General features: G+C 34.3%; 1 protein-coding gene across 3 annotated transcripts in view; it reads left to right on the top strand.

Annotated features, from left to right (window-relative positions):
* The window catches only part of LOC116352475 (protein vestigial), a 51,666-nt gene that overhangs the window by 17,722 nt on the left and 7,789 nt on the right, over window positions 1-26,155 (top strand). For all 3 annotated transcript variants that reach the window (XM_031785108.1, XM_031785107.1, XM_031785109.1), the window contains exons 4-7: window positions 2,064-2,282; window positions 22,184-22,275; window positions 22,719-22,903; window positions 23,069-23,142. In XM_031785108.1, coding sequence (XP_031640968.1) covers window positions 2,064-2,282; window positions 22,184-22,275; window positions 22,719-22,903; window positions 23,069-23,142 — 570 coding nt within the window. The remainder of the gene's footprint in view (window positions 1-2,063; window positions 2,283-22,183; window positions 22,276-22,718; window positions 22,904-23,068; window positions 23,143-26,155) is intronic.

Raw genomic sequence — 26,155 nt, 5'->3', positions numbered from 1 at the left:
GAAAATTGCGAATGAATATTTACACGGTTTGTGTGTTACGAACTCAATATTTACACAATAAATGTTTTGACAATTACATAATGAATGACAATGTAATGCAGAAATGTAAATGAGATATGAAACCATCTGGAGATTTTCCATTTATGATATAGTTTAACAATTGTTTTGTTTGTTTTTGGGTGTACGTGAATATTTGGAGGTCACAGTCGAAAATTTTCGGTGACTATTCAATTTTTTTCGTTTTTAAATTCAGAATTAGATCAACTATTGGGTCAAAATCGTTTTTGGAAAATCAACAAAATTTGAACTGATGTTATTTGATCTTTTACCGAATCAAATAGGAAAAAAAACACATCTCAATACAAAATTGCAAATTCATTGACATTTTGTTACACCTATTTTTAAATGTTTTCTTTGCACATCGGGTGATTTCTCGATCACACTTCAATTGCATGTCTCCTTCTCTCTTTTGCTCTCTGTCTGTCTATGTTTTCGTTAATAGCCAAATTATCACAATTCAAAGGAGCCACAACATTTGAAAATTCCTGTTAAAATGCACTATTTTAGTGCCATTCAATTCTTAGACGTTGTAAAATGTTGCGCTCTCTCTCTCTCGTGCAAATCGTGCGCACCGTTTATTGCATCGATACATAAACGCTGAATATTGCTTACAATTTCAACATCGTACGGAACGCTCACTCAATGGCCCATCGCATTCTCATTCGAAATTGCTTGACACATACCAAATTTCTGTTTCTTTCAATTGAAACAAAGAAATAGACATGAACGAATTGACGAAAATAGTTGGCGAGCCAAAAAAAAAGCATCATGCAAAGAGAGTGATATTCGTTTGAGAGTGATCGGTTATGGAATTTTTTTATTTTTCTTCGTTACATTTATTTTCATCTCTCGCCAAGGACATGCCATCAAAAATCATTTAAAAATCACGTCCTGAATGCCACAAATTAGCTTTATTTTTGAGTTGTTCAAATTGAGCGGAAAAACGAATAAATTATGTTTTTTTTTCGTTTGGGAAAAATATCACAAAATCAGCATATTCAGATCACGCTGAAGTGTCATCGGCGAGCAAATTAGCTGATAAATTGTTTTCTAATCAAATCGTTGACGTTTTCTTTTCGTCTCACTTTTTTTCAACTGGGAGTAAAATGTAGAGAATTAGATGGGTATTCAAGTAGGTATATAATATCTTGAATGTATCACATGTAAGTGAGTCGAAGAGACAAGAATGAGAGTGTGCGAATGAAATAGGGAGACCCAAGAGGCACCTCTATCACATTCGATGGGCAATAAAAATAAAACAAATGAGATGCCTGGCTTCATACATTGAATGCCTGTCTCATGATTTGCATTCCATGAAAATAGCAAAACGAGATTCAAGACATACCGAATTCGAACGAGAGAGAGAAAAAAAAAATGAAAGCAACAACTAAAGATGAAAAAATGTCGAAATCGGACCCACACGCACACACATTCATACTTTGGGATAAACTCATAGCTACCAGCACCACCATCATCGCCGCCGCCGACAACGATTGCGATGACAACCGACACGCATATACTCACATTAAAATTACTTTATCAAAATCACATACACACTTTTCACTGTGCAAATTTCACCTAGAAGTTAAGATTGCGACGGCGACAAGACGAGAGAGAAAAAAAACGAAAGTCATTAAAGAAAAACAAGTCATAAACAATTCGCTAAATCAAAATGGAAATTTGAGAGCGTAAAATATTTTAAATGACTGTCAGCAAACAATTTTTTCAAGAATGTATTGTGTTTGTGTGTGTTTATAATATGTTTGACCATTTCATGTCTCATTTAATTTTCAGTTTTTTTTTTCGTTCGTCTAAGTTGTTGTTGCCTTTTTTTGTTCTATATCCGACTTCCTCACTGTAGAATGTGTAAACTTGTTGACACGTGCGTTGGTGATGTCGTGAACAGATCGATATTTTTTCTCTTTATTTATTATTTATTTTTTTTGTTCTCTTCAAATGCGATATGCCTAACTTATATGTGTGTGTCTGTGTTGTCGTTTCAGGAACGAATTCAGGTGTACATAATGATAGTTCGTGTTCATCAGGTCCAGATTCACCGCACACATCGAAAGATCTGCATCTAGACGGTTCGGGTACACCAACGCGTGCTCAATACTTATCAGCATCGTGTGTTGTATTCACACATTATTCAGGTGATACGGCTACGGTGGTCGATGAACATTTTTCGCGAGCATTAAATTTTAGCAATAAGGATAGTAAAGGTAAGTTCAATTATATTTTATTTCATTTTTCCGTTTCGTTCATTCTTTGAACAAACAAAGAAAATCAGAACATAAACTTAAACAAATGGCGCATAAATACTTAATTCGAAAGTTGTGAGCGCAAAAAGACCGACCGACCTACCGAGCGAATAAACAACTAAATGAGTTGATGAAAATTTGTAGATCACGAAAATTCTTGAAATGTTCGAAATCAACTTTGAAATGCCGAAGTAAGCAAATGAATTTTCAATGAACTGTATCAAATTGTTGGCATTTTTTTTTCAACAACTTTACGTCTTTTTTGCCCATAAAACACATAAATGACAATCGTCAATGCTAATGACCTGATCAAGAATGAATGAAAGAGAGTACAAAAGCAAGCCCAAAAGCATTTTTCGCATACAAATATGGGCGAATTTACAATGAAAGAAAATGCAATTCACAAAACAACCAACAATGCTACATACATTTTTATATATATATATTTAAATTTCATCAAATTCATCAAATGCATAATACCATGTAGCGTAAGCGCAAAGTTTTGTCGTTCAACCGTAGGAAACGATGAAAAGTAAAAGAGCTGGCAATGGCGTGTGTTTGTACACAGCTTGCAACCACAAACTTTTCAGACAATTCAACAACGACGAAAGGAGAAATTAAACGATACACATTCCATTCGCAACGCCGGCCGCAATAAATATTTTGTTTAAAAACAATTTTTGACATCTTTATAGCCCATGTGGTTGAGAATTGCTTTCTCTTTTCCTCTTTATCATTCTGATGTGAGCCCAGTTTTTTTCGTTCTCTTTTCACAAAATCGAACAAATGTGTGTGCCGTATGTGCGAGACGCATAAAAGGAAGCGTCACATTCTACTTTAAAATGTGGTGTATGTGTATTGTTCTTTCCATAGAACTAACGTCTAATTTGGGCATATTTTCTTCCTTTCTTTACTGTTATCTCTGTCTCGGTGACGTCGACGAAATTCTTTGCTCTTTTCATTTTCATGGAAATTTCAATATTTTTTTATATTCAACATTGGGTTGGCCAATACAGTTTGCTTTCTTTATCATCCGATGAAAACCTTTATTTTAATTGTTGAAATAGTTAAATACTGCAATCTCTTACAAAACAATTTTAAATGGTATCGATGGGGTGGTATTTTTTTTTCAACTCATTACACATACATATTGAATCGGTTGCCTTCCGAACGAAGCTTCCTTTTGATTTAACAATAAACAAAAATAAAATAGAAAGAAAACCATAACAATTAAAAGAAAAATTCCTAGAGAATAAAAAGGCAACTGCAGCAGTAGCAGCAGCCTCTTATCTCTTTCGATTGTTTTAATGTCTTCATTTGGGATTCGAAGGAAAAAAACAAAAACAAAAATAAAAACATACAAACCTAATGACAAATTTAAAATACATTTTGTTTTATATTTTATCCGTTGGTGTGTGCACTTTTGTGCTTTGTTTCTCTTTTCACGTATATATATATATATTCTCTGCTATGAAAAGGGTATCGAAAATGACAAAATTGAAAATTTATGTTCGCAACACGTTGATGCATGTGCTCTTACCAAGCGCAGCAATGCGCTATTTATTCATTATAGTTGTTGTTGCTTTTTAAACATATTTGTTTGCCTTTTTTTGTCGTTTGTTCGTTCGTTCATCAGTGTGCTTACACACCAAAAGCAGAAATGTACAGGAGTCTTGATATCAAAAATAGATTAAATAGATATGTGCAATGTGCATTTTACAGTAGAAACATTTTAATATTGTGACAATAAGCGTTGTGTGTGTGCGCACAACTTGCCAACAGTTCGTAAACAAGTTTTATTGATGCGGAGTTAAAAAGAACGAACGTATAAAAAGAACCCAAAATGAAATAAAGTGAATTGAATGTCGAACGAATGTGTACGTGTATGTGCATTGTGTATAGTTCCGAAAAAAAAAAACGGTTCTCTCTTACTTATTCAATCAACTCAATACCAAAAAGGTGAAGTGTAAAGAGATTCTCAAAGGACACCTTTTCGCCGTTTTTCCTTAACTTAATTCCTACACATTGGTGACAGCGCGGTTCAGTCTCATTCCTTGACGACATCCCTCTTGTCTCAATCATTCGAACCGACCGACACGAGCAATGCACACTCGTTTGCTTCAATGTTTATGCTGTATGCAATAAAAATAAGCAATGACTATTTTATGGTTTGAAAATACAACTAAAATTAGAGAAAAACACGATGACAACAGCCAAGAGAATAAATAAATAAATAAAATCAAATAAATATAAAAATTAAATAACGGTTTCGAGTATATTGTATACACATAAATAAAAGTACCCATTTAAATGGTTGTGCATTTTGATGTGGATGTGTGGCGTGGTGATCATGTTCGAACTTAGAAAATCACTATTTGACTTTAAATCGTTACTTTGCATTTTACATTACCATTTTATAAAACGAAGATTTGATGGTGACACATTTTTATTCCTTCATTATCGACACACCAATTCGCTCTGTTTCTCTTTTTCGCTCATTTATTATTTATTCGATAAATACTCATCAAATGAAAGAAGAAGAAAAAAAACCTTCAAGTAGCACCAATAAAAATCAAATGGTACACAACATAAAACCCATTAAATTTATTACAATTTGTGGTTCATCCATTTGGCGTTTATCTGTTGATTTTGATGAGTTCATATTCCTTTCTCGTTAGTTTTTGAGAATCAATCGAAAAAGAGAGAGAAAAAAAAATTGTGACAAAACATGTCTACATTTTTACGACATACTTTTATTGTTTTTGTCATCAATTGAAGTGGCTGCCGAGATCGCAAGATCCAATCAATGAATGGCCACATAAATTAAAATTTGACACATAAAGACTCCATGAAAAATTGAGAATTGAATGAGTAGTTTTTGATGGGATTGTGTGGTTGTATTTAAAAGTGGAAAACATCTTGGATGGGTGTGTGTGTGTTTTTCTCAAATAGTAATGACTTCATTCAAAATTCGTTCTTTGAATTGAGGACAAAATTTAAAATCTTTTTAAATTGAATGCAATGAAACAAAGACTTTTCGTAATTTGTCGATTATGTGAGAAAAACCATATGCGTGTGTGCCTATGAAAAACGATGCAAATAAATAAAACACTAATTTATAGGTAAAGGAATTCTTTTCATATGACACAATGAATGAAGCCACTTGAATTAATTGATTCATTTCATTTTAGCATAGAAGTAATTTGTAAAGCAACCAAAAGAGCGAAACAACAACAAAAAAACAAGACGGTCGCAAATGACAAACTTTTATTGAATTGAGGATGTCACAGTAATTGCAATTACATTATTAAAACAATAATAAATTGTTAATGTGTTTTAAAATGATGCTGTCATTTGTAGCGCACACGGTGTAACCATGAAAATCAATTATGAATCTGTGGTAGCGAATGTGTGCATGATTCAAATCGAGACGCGCACTTGTCGCACATCTTCTGTTCGTGCCCGCAAAACAGTGGGAACATTTTCGTAATTAAATGCTAATAACTCAAGAACAGACATCACAAAACACTAATATAACCAGAAAGAAAACAACTTATCAACATGTACCGCAAAGAGTTTTGTCGTTGTTGTGTTGATTTTTAACTCACTCTCTCTCTTTCGACGGTGTTTTTTTTTATTTCACCGTGATGATGAGCTGCCGCACACACATAACAACTACAATCTAATAAACGCATCTTTCATAATTAATCATAAGATAAATAAATTGTTCGAGTTGAAAGGCATATCAATGTCAGATCGTGAAAGAAAGAAAGAGGTGAGCCCCGCTGATATTAAAGCATTAACTAAGAGAGCTATTGGCGACACCGTGATGTGCGCTCGCGGCACATTCAAATAAATTTTAATATAAAAAAACACACCGACAAGGAGAATAAAAGAGAGAGAGAGAGAGCGCGCCGAGTGAATAAGTGGCCGAAAATGAACATGAAACATGTAATAATCATTTTAAAAACACCAACAACCAATTAAACAATTTATTTACATTTTGAAAATGTTTAATTCCTACGTACAATTCAAACGATGTCGGAGCTGTCTCGCTAATTGACATCGCACAAGACAACAAGCGAAAAGATATAGAAGAACATTTTCAAACGATGCCAGCGAATAAAAATATCGAGCGCAGAAAATCATAATTTTTACATTTATCAGGCGAATAAAATCGCACATAAAAAAAAAAAGAAAAACAATTAAGGAAAGGGATAGAGCAGTACTCTCATATCAAAAATGCACACGGTTCCATTTAGCAGTTTTCACAACAAAAAAAAAATCGGTTCGGCTCTCGACAAAAATCAAACTCATTACATGTAACACAACGAGGAATCAAATCAAATAAAATGTAAAACACACTACTTTGGCAGTATGACAGTAAAGTGCATACCTATCAAATTAGCCAAAGTATCAAGTGCGCCATAAAATGCATCACACGTCTCAGTGCACTAATATATGCGTATGTAAATCAGTCGCGCAAATTTTTCACAGTCCCCGAAAAGAGGAAACGTAATCACCAAACAGCATACTAACAGTGTCATTTGAAGCAAAGCCGAACGATTTTTTTTTTCTTTTAAACGAAGAAGAAAAACAACGACAACAAATAAAAACTATAATGAAAGATGCATTCGTTTTCGAATGCAAAAATTCCGTAGTCGTCATCGTTTTCAGTCGACAAAGAGATGATTCTAATTTTAAATGATTAATGTACTGACACTACGTGCGACACTTTCAACTGAATCATTTAAATTAGGCATTTGTTGAACGGTGATTACAGTACTTTCTTTCTTGCACTCTCTCTATCCTCACGGTGTTTCTACGTATATTGTCGAGAAAAAAACTCATTCATTGAGTTGAGATCCTTGAGCGTATGCACCATGCTCAACACACTTTCGTAGCGTCTCGAGCAGTGAAAATGCATTGCAATTCATGCGTGAATGACAGAAAAAAAAGCAACAAACACACACAGTTTTTAGAGGAAAAAAGTGTATGTCATTTGATGGTGATGATGCTAACGGCGATGCCATTGTTGCACTAACCTAATAAATAATGACTTACATGACACATGATCATGTGTCGGCCAACCAAATAAACAATTCAAGCACACATTTTTTTTCTTCAATTTTTCTCTCCCTTTCCTTCTCGCTCTCTCTCTCTCTCTCTGGTATATTCAAATATTTCTCGTGTGGTCGATATCTGCTGCACTTGAATAAATGCTCCAAATGTTGTTTACCAACAATAACAACACATTTCTGATAATTTTCACTCTCATTCTCACCGAAGAAACAAAACAAAAAAACCAAACGAAAAATCCAAGCGAAAAATTCATCGTCACCGTGACACATCATAAAAAGAAATGTGCTTCGAACAACAACAACAAAAAGAAAGAAAATCGCGACCGCACTTTATGACAAACAAGAATGGCGCAAACAAATAAAGCGGCTCTTTAAAATTCAGACATCATACAACATGTTCACGGCTCTTTTTCATCTAATAATTTGAATGTTTCATTTTGTGAAATTGCTTGCGTTAAATGATTTAAGGGAAAGCGCAAAGGAGAGCAGCAAAAGTCGAGAAGAAAGAAAAAAAAAACTTCATCGTAAAACTAAAGAATAACTCGGGTATTGCGACAAGAGATGGATAATTTAGAGGATTCAAAAGAGATTGACTGAGGATTTTTCAACTACACAAAGTTCAAAAGATAATGAACATAACAAACCGCCTTTCATTTGGGTGTTCCTATGATTTTCTTGTCACACCGACCGACTTTATACTTGCTTTAAGTCTTTTCAATTTACTTGTATGTGTTTTTTACTCTCGGTTGTTTTGCACTTACTTATAAAGTTACACCGAGGTGGGGTTTTTTTTCCTCTTGTGTACAGCTTTATTTATGTGTTTTTCGGCGCTTTGTTCACCAGTAATTAAGCAGATAAAAAGGATTTTAAGACATAAACAAGTCATTTTCGTTGTATTTTACTGAATATTCGACGGCATTGTAGGCACTTTATCAAAAGGAAATTTGGCTCCACGATGAACACGATGCTACCATTTTTCGCACTTGTTTTCAAATCCATTTTTTGGAATTTTTATTTCTTCTAAAGAGCTGTCGAAAAAACTATAGTTAAACTTCTATTGAATAAAAAAAAAACTAAATTCAAATAAAAATCAACAAGGGATTAAAAAGGTAAAACAGTAATTGATAATCGATAAAATTGGTGTATTAATTTACATCGTTCGCAAATGATATGTAAATGGGTAAAAGTTGTCGTGGTCGATTAGCCAAAAATCAATTGTGCACATTCGATAGGAGGTTGTCTCTTTTATCGCCCTGAATACATTTGCGATATAACGTCGCGAGAATAAATTCCTCTGGACAAAAACAGCCAAAAAAAAGGACAACAGAAGCAACAGTAGACACATCAGTTGCAAAAGTGACGATGATACAGTTCTGCAAACGAATTGGTGGCCAAAGAGGAATTGTCAAAAAATGCGAGCGATATTTTGTGCGCGAGAGTTTTTAGCTGGCTTATGTGAGAGTTCTTAAATTCAAAAAGAAATGAAAAACCAACAGAAATAAAAACGATCGAGGTATATCACGATCTCGTACATATTTTCGGCTGAAGTTTTGTTTAAAAGATTGGCAAAAGTCAACATGATTTAGTTGGATTTTGTTTCTGAAAAGCAAAACAAAAAACACGAGAAAAAAAGAAGAAAAACCACCAACCGAAATGTTTTGTATTAACGCGCACAACATGTTCTCATTCGTTTAGAGATTTTAGACAGAGTGTTTTTGTTCTATGTCTGCATCTGAATTTGATTCGGCTTGAGAAGTGAATTTCAGCATGTGAATTTGTTGGTGAATTGGTTCTCTTGCTCCCTTTGGTCTTATTGCAAAGTGGCTGATACAAACAAAACATAATAAAAAGTTCATATGCGAATGCATGGTGCTAGTAAATCACTTACTGGAATATATGTATATATCGCTATTTGTGATTCACACAAAATACCGTCGCAAACTGAACAAAAACACATACACAAAATAAACAAATAACACAAAAAAAAATGGGGAAGCAAACACAACGCTGAGATAACGAGATCGAATTTGAGTGATCCTGCATGTTCGAATCGCGAAAATGGCACAAAGTTTTTATTCGTATTCATACTTCATCGACTGTATTAGCTCTCACTATCTCCCTCTCTTTCTGTGTTCTTCTTCAATACTCACACGCAGTCAACGCATTTGTTCTCTCTCTGTGTCCGTATCTGTCTCTTTCGGCCGATCTCCTTTTCTACCAAATTCATTTTACATTTCACGAATGCATTGGCCGTAAGTGTTCATATTCTTTTTTTTTCTCTTTGTCGCTCTCTCAATTTTTGTGTAAATATGTGTTTCATCGATTATATTGGCTTTGATTTTTGAGATACCAGAAGAATGAGCCAAAAGTAGTGAGTTTTTTTTTGTATTTTTTGCCTAATTTTGTACCACCGCTATATCTTACCTCTCATATTGAGCGCTCTCTTTCCAACCAGAAGAAAAAAATTGCTTTACATTGGTTTAGATCTTTTTCGTTGGTGCTTTGTGATGTAAAACTGAGTCTTTCCGACTACAAAAAAAGCAAGAGTTGAGATTTGCGTGATAAGGATCGTGTCGTGTGAACAAGATGAATTTTATGACTCATTAAATGCCATTTATTGTTTTTCGATTACGCTTCTTTTCTCGACTCGGTGCTTCTCCCTTTTTTTTGTTTCTCCATCAAAAAGCGAATGGCGATGAGTATTTGTTCATGTCGCGCTTCGATGTTTGTTTTTATCGGTTGTTGTCAGTTCCATTCTAAAGACAGAAACAAGCAAAAAAAAAACGAAACAAACTATAAAGCCAGGATAAACATGTATCAATTGTTCGGTGGATTGGTTCGATTGGATTCCAAAGTGGAATCGCGTTTTTTTTATTGTATGTTCATTTTGGCTTGTAAAGTGATTTGCCGACAAACACAAACTCAACCAGCCGCTCACACAATCAGGAAGGGAAAAAAATCTATCTTTTTCCTCTGTGGATTACATTAAGAAGTCCAAATCGTTTTAAGACGAGAATCTTGTATGCTATCGCTCATACAGAGTGTGTACAGTGCGTTGAGTAGCAATAAGACGGTAAGCATTTGCATATTTCTCGATGTATTACTCACTGCAGGCCAATTGATATGAACTTAAATGTGAGAGACGAAAACAGAGACACAAAAAAGAAATGTAAACAGTCTTTATCCATTCGCGAATTCACATCCGAAATGTGTGTACACCTTTTGCATACAAATGCATGCCATTATTCACACCACATTATTGTGTAGTTTCGAGTTGTGTACAACAACCGAAAATCATCGATAACGCACCGAAATTGTGATCACAAATGAGATTCTCGCCCCGAACGATGTTGAACGATGAAATTGAGCCCCGAGATAGAGAGAATGAGGGAGACAGACAGACAGTGAAAACGAGAAAAACGAAGACACTCATAAACAGCGACTAAAAAAAAGCGAGTGTTCGGCGTGCAAAATCAGTTAGTAAAACAATATCCATAAATTTGCTACTAAAAGATGTCTTCGAAGACCATTCGACAACACAAATGAGTTTGATGGTGCGAAAGCGCACAGTGCCCGTGCAGAATACAATTGAGAGAAGGAGAAGAGGAAGTGACATACCGCTTTTCAAGGATGTTGAGGCTTGTTTGCATTTAAAATATATGGAAAAAAAGTAAGCTCAAACGTATATCGAATGTGTGTGTGCATGTGAATAAGACAATGAAAAAAAAAACTGATTCGAACATGAAATCTTTATCGATAAGCCACAATTTTTTGTTCTTGTGTTCAGGGGCCGACAACATTGGGACTGAGAAAGCGGTACTGTTGTGTGTAAAATGTGCGTACGCATCATCGCCATCGGCATCGAGATTGAGAGAAAGAGACATCGTGCGACAAGATATTCTCTCATGGCATTCTCGGTTCTCGTTTGTTAGTTGGGTTTGTGCTGCGGGCACATGACATCTTCGCATACACATTTATTTTTATTATGTGTCCGCCAAGCTGCCGATCGCTTGATTGCGATTATTTTTACTCTATTGTTATTCGCGATTGAGGTCTTCTTTTCCTTTTAACGATTTCTTATTTTATGTTGTTATATTTTCTGCGCTCTTGCGCGTTCACACTTGGATTTGGCTTTAAACGATCTGGTTGCTGCTGCTGCGACTGCTGTTGCTGCATAATTGAATCAGCCGAAACAATAACAACCAATTCAATGACAATAATACCGACTGTGTAATGCACAAATCACCGTTTTATTCTTGTTGTTGTTGGGTTTTTTGTTTTGTACAACTTGATAAAGTCATACTGAATTCCAAAGTTCATTTTATACATTCTTGATTTTACATTCTAATCAACTCATCTCTATCTCTTTCTCTCGTTTTCCTTTTTTTCTCATTCACTTATTTGCACATAATTTCACACAACATAAAGAAAATCAATTGATGCACACCTCGATAGAAGAGAAAAAATATGCACACTTGAAAATCAGAGATGGATTAAAAAAAAGTTGATCAAAAACTCCTCATTTTTCTATTTATAATTAGCAACGCTCATTTGCGCTCAAACGAAATTATTCGTTGATGAAGTGATGCAATGTTTGTACATTCCTCAGTTTTGAGGACATGAGCGTCTTCGGTCACCGACAGACTCTTTGTACAGTTTTTCTTCTCTTCACATTAAATATGCACATGCGTTTGAAGTCACATGGCAATCGAAGTCAGTTTTTCCATTTTTATCAATATATTTTCAACGGAAATTTCCTCCATTCCGGATGCTCATTAGACATAGAATTATAATGAGCATTCAAATCGAATATTTTTTGAATGCCATTCAAGTCAAAATATGTCTAAAAAATTGTTTGATTGAAGTATCCCGTAATTAATTTTTCATTTCATTTGGAATTCAAAATTGTTCTTTCGTTTGATATTTCTTTTCGAAAAATTGTGCGTTTTTTGCGTGTGCTTCTATTTTTCTCATTTTCAATTTGGAAAATTTCGTTCCGAATTAGTTTCCGATCGTTTTTTTTTTTTCATCAATTTATTTGGTTTGGATTTCTGAACTTTTCAACTGTATTGTTGAAATGTATCAAAAAAGAGAGAATAAAAAGAAAAAAAAGCCGAGTGAGAGAATCGAAGATTTATTCGATGGATGGAATGTAGTGATTTCACACGTACACAATGCGGACTGTGAGTGTTTTGTCGCGTGCATAGTCATAAAATTTGCTCTTACCACTAATTTTAACGACATGTTAATTGAATGTGAAAGCTGAAAATGTATTGTGGAATGGGAAAATGTACACGCACAGCGCCTCCTCTTGCTTGCCAGCCACTGCAGTCTATTCGAATTTTAAATCGGCACCAAATAACTATCTATAAAATAACAATTTGAAAATTTACTAACGAACGGCACATATCATAAATTATGTGTTGGCGGTTTCGGTCGTTCGACCGTTGTTTTCCTTATGCTTGTTTTATCTATCCTCTTTAAAGTGAAAAGAAATTTTTTGTTTTCCCGAAAACACAAGACGATCTTAGCCATACAGGAAAAGTGAATGAGAGAGAGAGAGAGTGAGGGAGAGAGAGAAAGCGAAAAATCAACATTCCAAATATTTGAATGGAGCGTGACAGAAAAAAGGCAAAAACGATCTAACCAAAAATACTGAGCCGAATGCGTGCGCGTGATCACATAAACAAAACCAAACGACCAAAAATATACTCATGTGTGTGTGTATTCATTATCAATTCACATAAATTTTCCGGAAGAATCACCGGAAAATTTACAATTTACTCGTGCACATGCATTCCACATTGGCAGCAACGATGGGGATACTTTTAGATGCAATATAATAACCACACCGTGAGACGATACAACAATAATAACAACAACAACGGCGACGCATCCAAAGAATCAACGAAAACCAAAACATCGAATAAATTTTCGTAAAACGTAAAAGTGATATGTGTGTGCGAGCATGGAATATAATGTATTTATTACGCACATTGACATATATCGGGTCGCGAGCTATTCAACCATTTGGCCCCTGTTTTGCTTTCTCTTTCTCCTTTGCCTTTCGTGTCGTAAAATTGATTTTATGACTATACATACAGCATTTTCTCCTTTTGTCGCTTGTTTTAGTTTTTTCGCGTATCACATTGCGTGCTCACTTTCCATTGAATTTCCACACACACTCACACTCAAAAATTATGTGGAAATAGTGCGACAATTCGAATGAAAACCTAAAAATTGCCGCCGTCGATCTCATAAATTAATGTCAAGAATCGTACGCACAGTTTGGACAAAAACATACTCAGTATCACGCACGCACACAGTAGCACACACACATAACCATGCACAATGACATCAAATAAGTCAGAAGAAGAGAAAATGTGCCGAAAGTCATCTAGTAAATTTGACGGAAAAATGCTCAAAACAATCGCTTTCAATCGGATCAACATAAATCGCGGAGTCGAGGGTAATTTTTCGAAAATTGTTCAAATTGAAAAATAAACGAAAATAAAAACCGTACATTCCACAAAGAACAACAATATTATCGTACGTGACAGTGGTATCGATTACAAACGAAACCATTCAACATCTAAAGTCAACATTTGCCACAGAATATACAACTTACTTATCGTTGGATTGTTCATAGTTTTTTTTTTTATCTCAACGCCACATAAATTGCTCGTGAATTAGACTATAGGTCCTAATTTCACCGCGGAATTGCGTTTTTACTTATTCGGTATATTTTTGGTATGAATCGGGGCTTTCAAGCGGAGAAGAAAAAAAAATAATTTCTCTCGCTTGAAAACGTAACAATCATTCATGTGGTGTAGACCATTCACCAATCCATCGTCATAATGATTTACTGCTTTTCTCCAAGACCGTTTCAGTTCCGCTGGATTTTTTTTTTACATTTGCACTCATTATTGGTTTTTTCTTTGACTTTTATCACTATTACCAATATACCATTTTTGTTGTGAATGGGATCCGTTTTTTTAAATATTCCTGTAACAGAAAAGAAATTATTAAAAATCCGGTATAATTTATGGTTTATTTACATTGGACTCTGACTTCTATGTTTTGAGGTCTGACATAATTCGATTTGTCTTTTTTCTCACAAAAATATGAATGAACCCAAAAGCGAAGCCGCACTTATCTTTGTCGATGTCTAATTCGAATGTGCTTCCGTTCCTGCAAAACAATTTCAATGGATCTGATATTACATTTAATTGCAATAGTGTATTTTCACCAGAAAACTATGATTATTAGTTATAAAAAATATCTTGATTGTGAAATCAATAGATTTACTTTCAGTTTTTCCGAATTTCTTTCATTGTCTAAGATTTTCACATTCATTTCTTCTGCAAAATGTGCTATATCGCACAGAGGGAATTCATAATTCAAATCTTAATGAATGATTATAAATTAAATATGAACATCAATATATTAAAAAAACGAACGAAAGAAAAACTTTCTTTTAATGAAAACATTTTTTTAAATGAATAAATCGTGACTGAACGAAAAACAACGTTGTTTTCACGCTAACAAAATCAATTTATCATTTTGTCTGTCAATTAATGCATAAAATCGTCGAATCGCTAATGAGTTGGAATTCATGATGAAAGAACGATGAAAAATATTTTTTTATTAAAATTTATTCATTTCTCACTCTTTTTTTTTTTTTTGAAGCAATTTAAAACCATTCGTGAATATTTCCATATGTTATATCCATGTCTCCATTTCAAATAAATATTCGATACTGAATTTTATCCCATTAAATAGCCAAGTACATTGAACGATCGAAATAAAAGCGATAGAATCGTACATCGAAACAATGAAGCTTGATTTCGTCCGAGAAGGTGCATTAAATTTTCTGCATCGACAAAAATCGTAATTTGATTTCCATAATTTAACGCCAGTTTGAGTTTTTGCAATTACATATATGATGCCTTCATACAAACGTATTTCATTATGAATCGTGGTGATTTCACGGTAGCCGTGGCAATTCCATTTGTTAAACGTAAAAGATAAGATAATAAATATTTTCACATATCAGATATTTCGTCTGTTGTATGTTTTTGTTCGTTCATTGAACAAAATGAAAGTCTCGTCACACGTCTCGAGACGCTTACGAAAGCAAAAACAAAAAAAACACCCGAGCGTAGGCAAATTTTGCGAGTGTGGAAAAAGTGTGTGGCGCACAAACCTATTACACCGGAGAAGATTTATTTGTTTAAAAATGTTGACACGCCAACCAACTTGAACTTGAACGCGACACGCTTCAATTGAAAATGGTGTAAAAAGTGTCTCTCGGTGGCGCGATACGCTGCACCAAACCGTCAAAGCAATCCTCACAATGAGAGTTTAGATGATGACAACCAAAAAGGGAGAAAAAGATAGACAGAGACAAACAAATAACATATGCAAATTTATACAATTTAATTGTCGACATAAGTCATATCTTTAATTAAAATACTAATAAAATTATAAATCATTTTCGGATCGTTCTTCCCACTCTCCCTCTCATTCTCCATCTCTGAACGTTTTTTGGGGATTTTCTTCGTTGTGCTTTCTCTCTCTCTCCATCTCTCATTCGACATTATTGTGTGTTCGGTGTGTGAGCCGCATTATAAAGTTATCTGTTGTTGTTTTTTTTTCTTTCGGTGAATATATGTTTATGTCTGCGCGCCATTTTAATATGCACATTGGTTTTCTGCTGTGGGTTTGTCAGTTATATAATGTGTGTATCAGTTTTTGCGGTTGTTGTTGTTGCTATTGTTGTTATTTGGTGTGAAGCATATTCTAAGCGACCAGCACCGCTCAATATACAATCATTCTTTTCCAAGACTCACTCATCTTCACTTTTCTTGTTCAACATTTTTTTTTATCTTCTGTTCACCATTCTTTTTGTGTTCGTTCGCTTTCATTTTGATATTCATGATTTTGCTTCCATCATAATAATGGCATAAACTAAATAAAATTCGAAATGACGATGCATCAAGTGTGAGTGGGCTCCTGTATACAAAAGAATGGCCCAAGCAAAGTTGAAGCAGAAAAAAAACATCATTCAGACGTGCTTGTCTCTTCTTTTTTTTCCTTTCTGTTTCATCCTCGTTTTTCTCCTTTGGTTCTCGAGGAGAGAGAAAGAGAGAGAGAGATCTCTATGCAACGATCTGTAAATTGCTTCGTAATTTGTTTTCATTCTTGTTCTTTTTAGTGGCAACGGCTTCGAATACTGTGTGTGTGTGTACATATGCACAAATCATTTGCGAGTTAAATTAAATAGAGCGATAACATTAAAATGTTGTCGTTGCAAAAGGCGAGCGCGCACAATGGTGAAAAAAATATGATGGTCGAAATGGCAGGAAGATTAGCAAAATGCATGCGTTTATTTCAATAAGTTTTTCATCGTTCTCTTCACAGTGAGTTGTGATGACGGAAATCGAGCTTCATGAGTTCAATAAACGGCCATCTCTCATTGCATTGCAATCGTTTTATATATCGTGGGGCTATTCGCATTTCATATAAACGCGAAAGTGACACTGAACAAAAAAAGGGAGACGCAGAAGAAAACTGAAAGAGACCAAACTGAGTGATATCTTTTATGAGATAAGATGAAATTGTTCATTTCTATTTATCTAGTTATTTGCATTAATTTATTACGCGAATTATGAACAACAAATTTCACGCACCGACACAAGAATGGGAGAGAGACAAAATTATAAATAGGCAACCACACAGCAACAACATAATTAGCATCGTTTCTTTGGCTGGAAAAAATTCATTATTTAACTGTTTATCGTCATTATTATGATCATTTTTCCTTATTGTTATTACAGACTCTTTCACTCGATTTATGCTATTGCAGACTTATGAAAGGAAATAAAGAAAAATACAAACAACTTTCGACAACATTTTTTGTCATTTGCAAACCACACTTTGATTTCATTTTTTCTCGGCTAAAATCATATAAAAATGTCCTCATCGCCACGATTCTTGGCGCTTAGATCTGAATAGATGACGACGAAATCGACCTTGTAAATCAATAATAATTTGTCTCATTTTAAAATGGAATCAAGACATTTATTACTAATTGTAAACGAAACTCGATTCACGAAACTCTTCATAAAATGGAGTTTTTATAGTCTTTTTTTCTCTTGAACAAAGAAAAATCCATGGAAAAAATTCAACCAAAATGTTCTTTTAATAGGCAATATAATTACCTGACATTTTGTGGGCCTCTTTCTCACTCTCTGCTTTTCACGTCGAACGAACGTTTTGGATAATGGGAAAAAATAGTCCATGGGCCATTTTCAAACAACAGCACTCGAAGAAATTAGTGTTTATAAAGTCATTATTATGCGAAAAAGTAATATAAAGTGGTTCAAAAAAAATAAGTGGAAAAGGTTTGGTTTTTTTTTCATTCATTTTCGAGGCCATAACAATTAAATGCCAAACAGCACCATAGAAAAACTAAGAGAGAGAAAGGTAAATAGAAATAATAATTTAATATGTGAAATAAGAGAAAAACGACTCCATATTATAAATAACATTACCAAAAACACTTTGGCCCGACTGCAATACTGTATGCACACACGCAAAATCATTAAAACGAACGAAATAAACCGATTGAGCCTATGATAAAATTGCGTGCTAACCGAACCACACCGAATAAATATACCAACGAAGAAAAACCATATCACGGTTTTATTATAACCGTACATATTTAAAAAAAACACACATAATTTATTGATTTCGTTTCTAGACTTTTGCTTTGAGTGTATCGGTTCGAACATAATAAACAGAGAAATGGCCGAATTGAAGCCATTTTGAACCGAAAAACCAATTTCGGATATTAAAAAAAATCCCTGAAATTCACATTGAAACAAACTAAATAACATAAAAGAACTACATAAATTGCAGTGATTTCACACAGAAATATAAATGTAAAATATTTGTGAATCACCGCGGACAATTTTCCCTTGCACGCTTCAATGTGCTATAAATCTAGATAATGTCATAATTAGAGGTTTGAAAACTCCCTTCATTGCGAGCGAATGCGCTCTTGTCTCCATAAAAAAACAAAAATGATTCGCGCGTAATTTATTTCAAAAATGGCAAATGGATTCAATGAATTCGAATCAAATTGTTGTGAATGATGTGTCTTAAAAGTGTGAATGCTGCCGTTGTTGGTGCATTGTCGCTTCATATCAAATATGTCACAGTGAAATATTTTTACGCTTGATTTAAAGTAGTGGAGAAGAATGGGAGAAAGGCTGAGGCTTTTGTGTCGCGGCTATGGCAAAGCGGTTTGCAACAAACACATGAAATTTTAATTAATTTGTTTGGTTTTCACAACACAATGAAAACTACATATACTCAAATTGATACACTGAAATATACAAAATATGTGCATTTAGCAGAAATATGGAGAGTAAAACTCTGATGCTAATAATAGGCTATGCACTGTGATAAAAGTCATTCTACAAATTGAATTCCGTATTATGATATTAAAGTCAAGTATGACCATTTTTGACAATTTAATATGCGAATTGGTTTTTTTTTCCATTTCATCGCGTTATAATGTCGCGCATGGTGACGAATAGATAATCGTATATACAATAGCATTATCATCAGCAATGGCATTACCATTAGCCGATTTAATAACATCGGCCGAACCGAGACAAAAGCAATAAAATTGCATAAAATCAAGCGTCATCGCCAAACTGCTTTTCAAATGTACAGTATACAAGAAATTATGACGGAGCTGTGCTGCTTCATATATATATATTTTTATTTTCGGTTAAACTTCTGATTGCCACTGTAAAATGGCATTCAAATTATACATTTTATACGCACTGCCAACGACATTAAGGCACTATCGCAATTGCGCTCGCACACACACAAAAAGTAAACACTATACATTTCATTCCAATTTGATTTTTGAGTAAATATTTCGAATATTTTTGCGTTCTGCTCGATATATAAAAATAGTGTTATAGCTCATTCATAAAATTAGTTAACATTACTTCATGGTTGAGCACGGTTAAAGAGAATGAAATGGTTTGTATGCGTGTACGACTTGATTGAGTGAGTGGCTTTTGTGCATTTGTCCTGTACGCTTTTGTGGAATTCGTTGTGGTAAAATGATTTTTCACATGTACATGTAAAATAATTGGGCCGATGTGTATTTATGCAATTCAATTGCATGCGTCAAACGTAATGTAACATGTATTTTTTTTTTGGCATCGCATTTTTATTGGCATTCGAGTGGCGAGATAATTAAAATGCTGTTAATTGTTAAACTGTATCAATTGCAATGATAGTTGATGGTTGAAATGAAATATAAAAAAATTGAAAAGAAATGAACCGATAGATAAACCTTCAATTAGTGCATTACGTTCATTACTTGCATGATGATGTTTTCGTCTTTGATGTGGATTATCTCTTTTATTATGGTGATTTCAGTTAAGTTTGATGGACATTTTCCACCGTGTTCAATGATAAAAAATATCGAACTTTTTTTTCTTAATTTATTTAAATTCAAAAACGTTTGGTTTTGTTTTTGAATCAGCGACTTGATTTTTTAACATTTCGGCATTTTGAAATGATGATGAAGAAGCGCGTTCACAAGTCACCAATCGACCAGAGAATAAGATATATGAGAACGTTGCATTGGAATTCAACATATTTTCACGTCGACTGAAAATCATGTAGATGGATTTTTGTTGATGTTACTGCTGTGTGTGTTTGTATGTGCATCTCTTTCAAATAGCGGCGGCATCATCGCACCAATTTTGTTTATGTATTTTGACATTCCATTTGTGTGATGCACTTTTCTGTAGTGTCCATTCGTGTATGTATTTGTGTATATACCTTTTTGTCGCTCTCAACGCAAATTGGTCTCTTTGGCAGAGAATTGCTCTGAAAACCGATCAACCGATTTAATTTTGAAGTTTGTGCAAATATTTTTTCACAACTTTAACGATATATGTATATATATATTTCGCTTCTCACTCGACTCTTCGTTTTCGCGGCTGAATATTTATATATAAAAATGTGCCGGATTTTTCGTATGCACCTGTAAAAATTCTGCATCTCTCTTTTACATGTGTTAAAAACATTTTTTTTCTGAAGTCGAGCATTTTTTTAACCTCGGTCTCTATCGATAAATCGAAAGGGAAAATATGCGGCGCATCGAATGTTCGAATAAATAATAATAGTTGGATCGATCAAATGAGCGAGAGAGAGAGAAAAAAAATGGAATATTTATTCATATTACGACACATTCTTAAGCAATGAGACACTGAACAATATCAAAAATGCCGAATATCATTAAAGGTATGCGTTTGTTTGATTGAATGGTGAATGTGCTTCTGTGTTGAAACTGAAGAGAAAGAGGAGAAGAAAATGCATGCCGATAAGTGAACCAAATCAGCGAGAGACGACACAAACGCGCATTCACAACGACGATATTCCGTTTAAATTTTACATCATTTTTTTTTCACTACTCGTTTTGCACACCGTCTTTGTGCATCTTTTATCATCATATATTCGATTAACTAAATGGAAAATAGCGAATATATAGTTATAGTCAATATTTGTTGATAATCGCAAAAAAGTCAATGAAATTTTGCAAATTTCACAATCCACAATGAAATAGAGAGTTTTTTTTCTCCTTCATTCACATTTTTCATTTAATTTTCACATGCAAACATGTTTCGTTGCTTTTTGATCAATTGAATGTGGTACTTTAGTGATCTTGGTCTTTGAAAATAAAATTTGGTTTCGTGTTTGGTTCAATGTCATGCTGATGCAAAAACGTATGTTTAATTGGGACATGATATTTCGGGAATTCATTATCAATTGTATGAATTTCGACTGTATAAAAATCATCCAACATCTTCACACTCGCATCCATTTTTATTTATTTGATCAGATGGTGTTGAAAACAATTGCGTCGATTTTTCTGCCTATCATGTCATGATGATATTGCAGCTACTTTTCTTTTCGAAGTCGGCATTGTCTATCAATTTTAATGAGTCAGTGGCGCAAAAGAAATAAGAGAATAAAAAAAACACACACAGACACAATCGTACTCACACAAAATGTAAAACAAGTTTTCACTCAACACACTCATGTGAGTATACAACTAAAAACAAAACCTCTAGAATAAAATAAGACGAAAAAATGCTCGAAATTCTTCTAATTCATTATACCATTTGAAGTACATAAATTAATGATGTGTATTTCGCATGAATGTTGAAGTGCACAATACAATGGAATTTGATTGGAGCCGTTTATGCCATACAGTAACTTACACACAGTGAACGATGTCAATATAATGCGTGTGTGTACGCGAGCATAATACACATACGCACAGCATTCAGTAAAAAAATGAAATATTTGAATTTTGTTTTGCAAGAAAAACCTTTTTTTCAAACCTGTGTATATTGATAGGGTAATCAAAAGAGAAATTTTGCAGCAGCAGAATTTAAATATATGTATATCAATCGCACATCGGCACAAAAATCTCAAAAATTTAATAATATTTTTTCGATGAAATGTATGAGCGCTCTCTATTTCTCTTCCCCTTCTATTTGACTTTATCAATTTTGATATTAATTTTTTTCTTGATTCATATGTGGGTCTATTCTCAGAGTCGTTTCAATTTTTTTCATGAAAAATGTTTTCTAGTTTTTTTGCTTGGTTTGTCGTCTAAAATACTTTTGTCTACAATTAACTCATATCTGTTTTTTTTCTCTCACTCTCTAATTTCAGATGGATGTAGTTCATTAGCGAATAGAAATTTACCAGCCTCCTTTTGGAATAGCAATTATATACCACCTGTACCAGCTCCAACTCATCACCAAGTACGTACATGCCATACTTCTTCAATTTTTTTTTTTTTCTTTCAAATTCAATGTTATTGTTTTATTTTTGTGTTCACATTTCGTAGCACAAAATTTTGTCTCTTTGTGTGAATATATGCATACATTCATATGAAGTTTTTTTTCTTTTGTTTAATTTGTCTTCGTTGCAATTTGCAAAACTAATAAAGTTCTATAAAATGGCATGTTGATGAAATATTTCAACGTTCATTTCGAACACAAGCGCGGTCTTGGGTTGTCGTCGACATTTTTATTGAACAATTGAATGGAATGCAAGGAATTGTGTCGACGATAATTTCGTTGATTCGCTTTCTCTCCCTTTCTCTTCCTCTCTCTGTCTGTCTTTCAGTGCACTATATCCGCGTGTGTAAATGCGTTTTTATATTCACTCAATTTCATAAAAAATGTTTTGCTCTCGTTTTCAGGTTCCCGATTTGTATTCAACCGATGGTAGCTACACAACTGATCCATGGGTACCACATGCCGCACATTACGGTTCGTACGCTCATGCAGCTCATGCACATGCAGCCCAAGCCCATGCCCATCATTATAATATGGCACAATATGGTAGCTTACTTCGATTGCCCCAACATTATGGTCACAGTTCTAGGTTAGTAGATGCGTGAAATGTCACCAACCAACAACAATATATCCACAAAATCACCTTGGGTTCATTTAATTAGTTTTCTTTGTTGTTGTTTTTGTGTTATTCCTGAATGACCTTAAGACACGTGATCCAGAAAACAACTAAATTCCTATTTCTTTCATATTTTAGACTTCATCACGATCAACAAGCCGCACATGCTTTGGAGAGTGCAGCAGCCTATTCAAGCTATCCAACGATGGCCGGTAAGCTTTAAAACACATTTTTATGCAATTTATCAATTCACATCTTGAGTACGTGAATCGCGAATAGAATTTTCTATGCTATAAAAATCGAGTGGTATGAAATAAAAAACGGAATCCATGACTTAAAACTGAAATCACAGAAAATCATCAAATTATGCAAAAGAAAAAGATCATTTTTACTTAATAATTGTGAAGCGGCACATAGACCAGCAGCGTCAATTTAAAATATTTCAACAGCTTTCATCGTTTCAACAAAAGCAAGTTGGAATTACCGAAAGACGCGCTGGCCCCAAACGAAACAAAAGACAGAATAAACACAACCAAACAATTTCGCTCACTTAAATTTTCTTGAATCCATGACCAGACAATACACATACATGGATTGACAAATCGTGCGCGTGTAACGTGCATTCTTATTATATCGTTTCGTTTATATATATATATATATGTGTGTGTGTGTCTCATTCCACTTGGTTATGTATTATGTGCTAAATTACATTTCAACATAAATTTTATTATCGCAAGCATCCCATCTGTCATAATTTTCCATAATTATGAACTTAAAGGGTTCATTATTCATCTTTTTCGCATCAGTTAGTATTGCAAGAAGACAGAGCGTCCGAACGTGGGGAGAGAGAGAGAAAGATCTTCACAATGTATAAGCTATGTGTAAAACGCACAATCCTCAAACGAATACGAATAAGAGATGAAATGTAAACGGCAAGAAAACGATGGGCTACAAAATAAATGAAAACGCGGTGAAAAACGTAAGAATGCAGTAGCACACACAAACAAACGAACATTTTCATGAGCTTACTGTGCGAATGTATTTGTTTACGAATGTGATCCAAACCCACCACGACAACCGTTTTAACATCAAATATACTTATACCGTAGCGTGCAATACATCACAAAACAGGCAGAAAATTCAGCAGCAGCAGCAGTAAGAATTTGCCATGGCTCGAAATGAGATAAGCGCGCGCGAAAACGAGAGAGAGAGAAGAATACGGCCTCAACAAAAGCGACATTCCATCAGAGAAAAAGTCAAAGCCGACGATATTTTTAAGTGTGCACCGAGTTTTGCCTTCATCATTGTAATTTTGCGATCATTTGCACTGCATTTCGGTTTTTAACGCTGCTCATTTTCTCTTTCTCTCGCTCACTCTACTTTTCGCACAACGAAAATGATGATGCTGTTTTGTACATTTTTCAATCGACGAGCGCATATTTTTGTTTTGTTTTTTTTTACGACGTAGCAAACCGTCGCAGCAGACTTGCACTCGCTTGCATACACACCAAACAGAAAAAAAATAAACCTATTTACACGACGAACGACATTCAAAAATGGTGAAAACCATCGAATTTGTTAAATAGGTGCAACGTATTCCGTAATGATGATCGCGCCTTTGGTCTAATTTCTCTGGGCTTTCAAAGTTATTTTGTCATTTTTGAAATGTGTATTTTCGTATGAATCACAAGTTTGAGCATCCTTTTCCGTGTGCTCTTGTTTCGGTAGCAAACAATTGCGAACCATGTTGTTGGTGATTCTTTTTTATTGCTGGCTCTCATTGGAAATTGTGCACATTTCTGTGCTTTGTATTTAGGCAAACGCCACACATATTTGTCGTGTTCTTCTAGTTGCAATTTTCATGTGCTGAGTGGTTGCAGACATTTAGCGGCACATATCAAACGTGCACAAGCAACAAAACGGCATAAAGTTTTTCCCTACCCGAAAAGTCGAAAGCAATTCCGTTGGAATGAAATGATTGGACGCGTGTGTGTGTGTGTGAGTATTTGGACAGAAAAATCCCCATTCTCTGCTTCTATGAAGTTTTTGGAGCGGAAAAAAACCAAAATTCCAATGCAACAGAAGTGAACTTTTACCTCAAGCTCGATGATTCTTCGATACACAACAGTGTCAATGTCATTCAAACAAAATGTATTTTTCCGCTCTAGTGCAGCTTAATTTCATGCACACACACGGTAATCAAGGTATGTAAAGTGCTGTTTTATGTATTCTCTCAAGTGCCGCTCATACCTAGAAGCGACACCAAAATAGGCGACGAGAGCAATAGGGAATGAACATCAATTGCAAAGAAAGCTTAAGATTCAGTCATTTTCATGAATTAAATGGGAATTTAAACAAAATGAATATGAAAAAAAAGCAAGTCAATGGGGCATTAATCGAGAAATTAATTTTAAGTGGCACACACGCATTATATTAATTATTGTTAATTTAATGCGATTATTGTTATTATTTCTAGGCATTCGGTGTGTCTGTTTTTTTGTCTCTTCTTCTCTCATTTTATTTCCATTTTAATGCATACATATATGAAAATGTACTTATTTTAATTTCATTCACTATTTTTTAACCGCCGATGCAATTCCGATTGTTACCATTAATTTAATTTGTTGTTGTTGTTGTTGCTTTTTTTCGGTGAGTGGATACATTTTCATTATGAATTTAATGTTTATTTAATTCTTGTGTGTATGTTGGGTGTTTTTTTTAACTCAATATAAACAATTATCGTGACGAATATTATGTGTGCGAAACCTCATTATGCTGCTGTTGATCAATTAACATTTTCAAAATTGAATCGTACTTGTGTGTATGTATGCGCGCGCGCTATTCGGGTGTCATTATAGATGCACGCTGACGTTTTGCTACTATAGTATCAGACAATGTCCAACATCCAATGAAAATAATTAAGTTACGTTTTTGGTTTTATAGCTATCGCTTGCTTTTTTGTTTATTTTGCAAAACCATGTGTATGTACTATCTCTATCTCAGTCGTATTGGCATGAAATATGTGTAAATTGGGCGCGTCCGTCATTTCATTCTGCCACGAAAAATATCACAAGCAGCAAGTGCAATTAATACAGTTTTAATTACCCATTTAATTGCACAAAAATGCATTAAAAGCACACGATGCTTGATACAAAACATAGTAAAATATGCTGAAAACAAAGCATAAACACACACACACACACATACATGCGTTTATATACATGC

The sequence above is a fragment of the Contarinia nasturtii genome, unplaced genomic scaffold, assembly GCF_009176525.2.
Source record: "Contarinia nasturtii isolate CC-2019 unplaced genomic scaffold, AAFC_CNas_1.1 Cnas_scaffold_187, whole genome shotgun sequence".
NCBI classification, from domain to species: Eukaryota; Metazoa; Arthropoda; class Insecta; order Diptera; family Cecidomyiidae; genus Contarinia; species Contarinia nasturtii.
The sequence above is the reverse complement of the archived record's forward strand: the minus strand, read 5'-3'. Positions and strand labels throughout refer to the sequence as shown.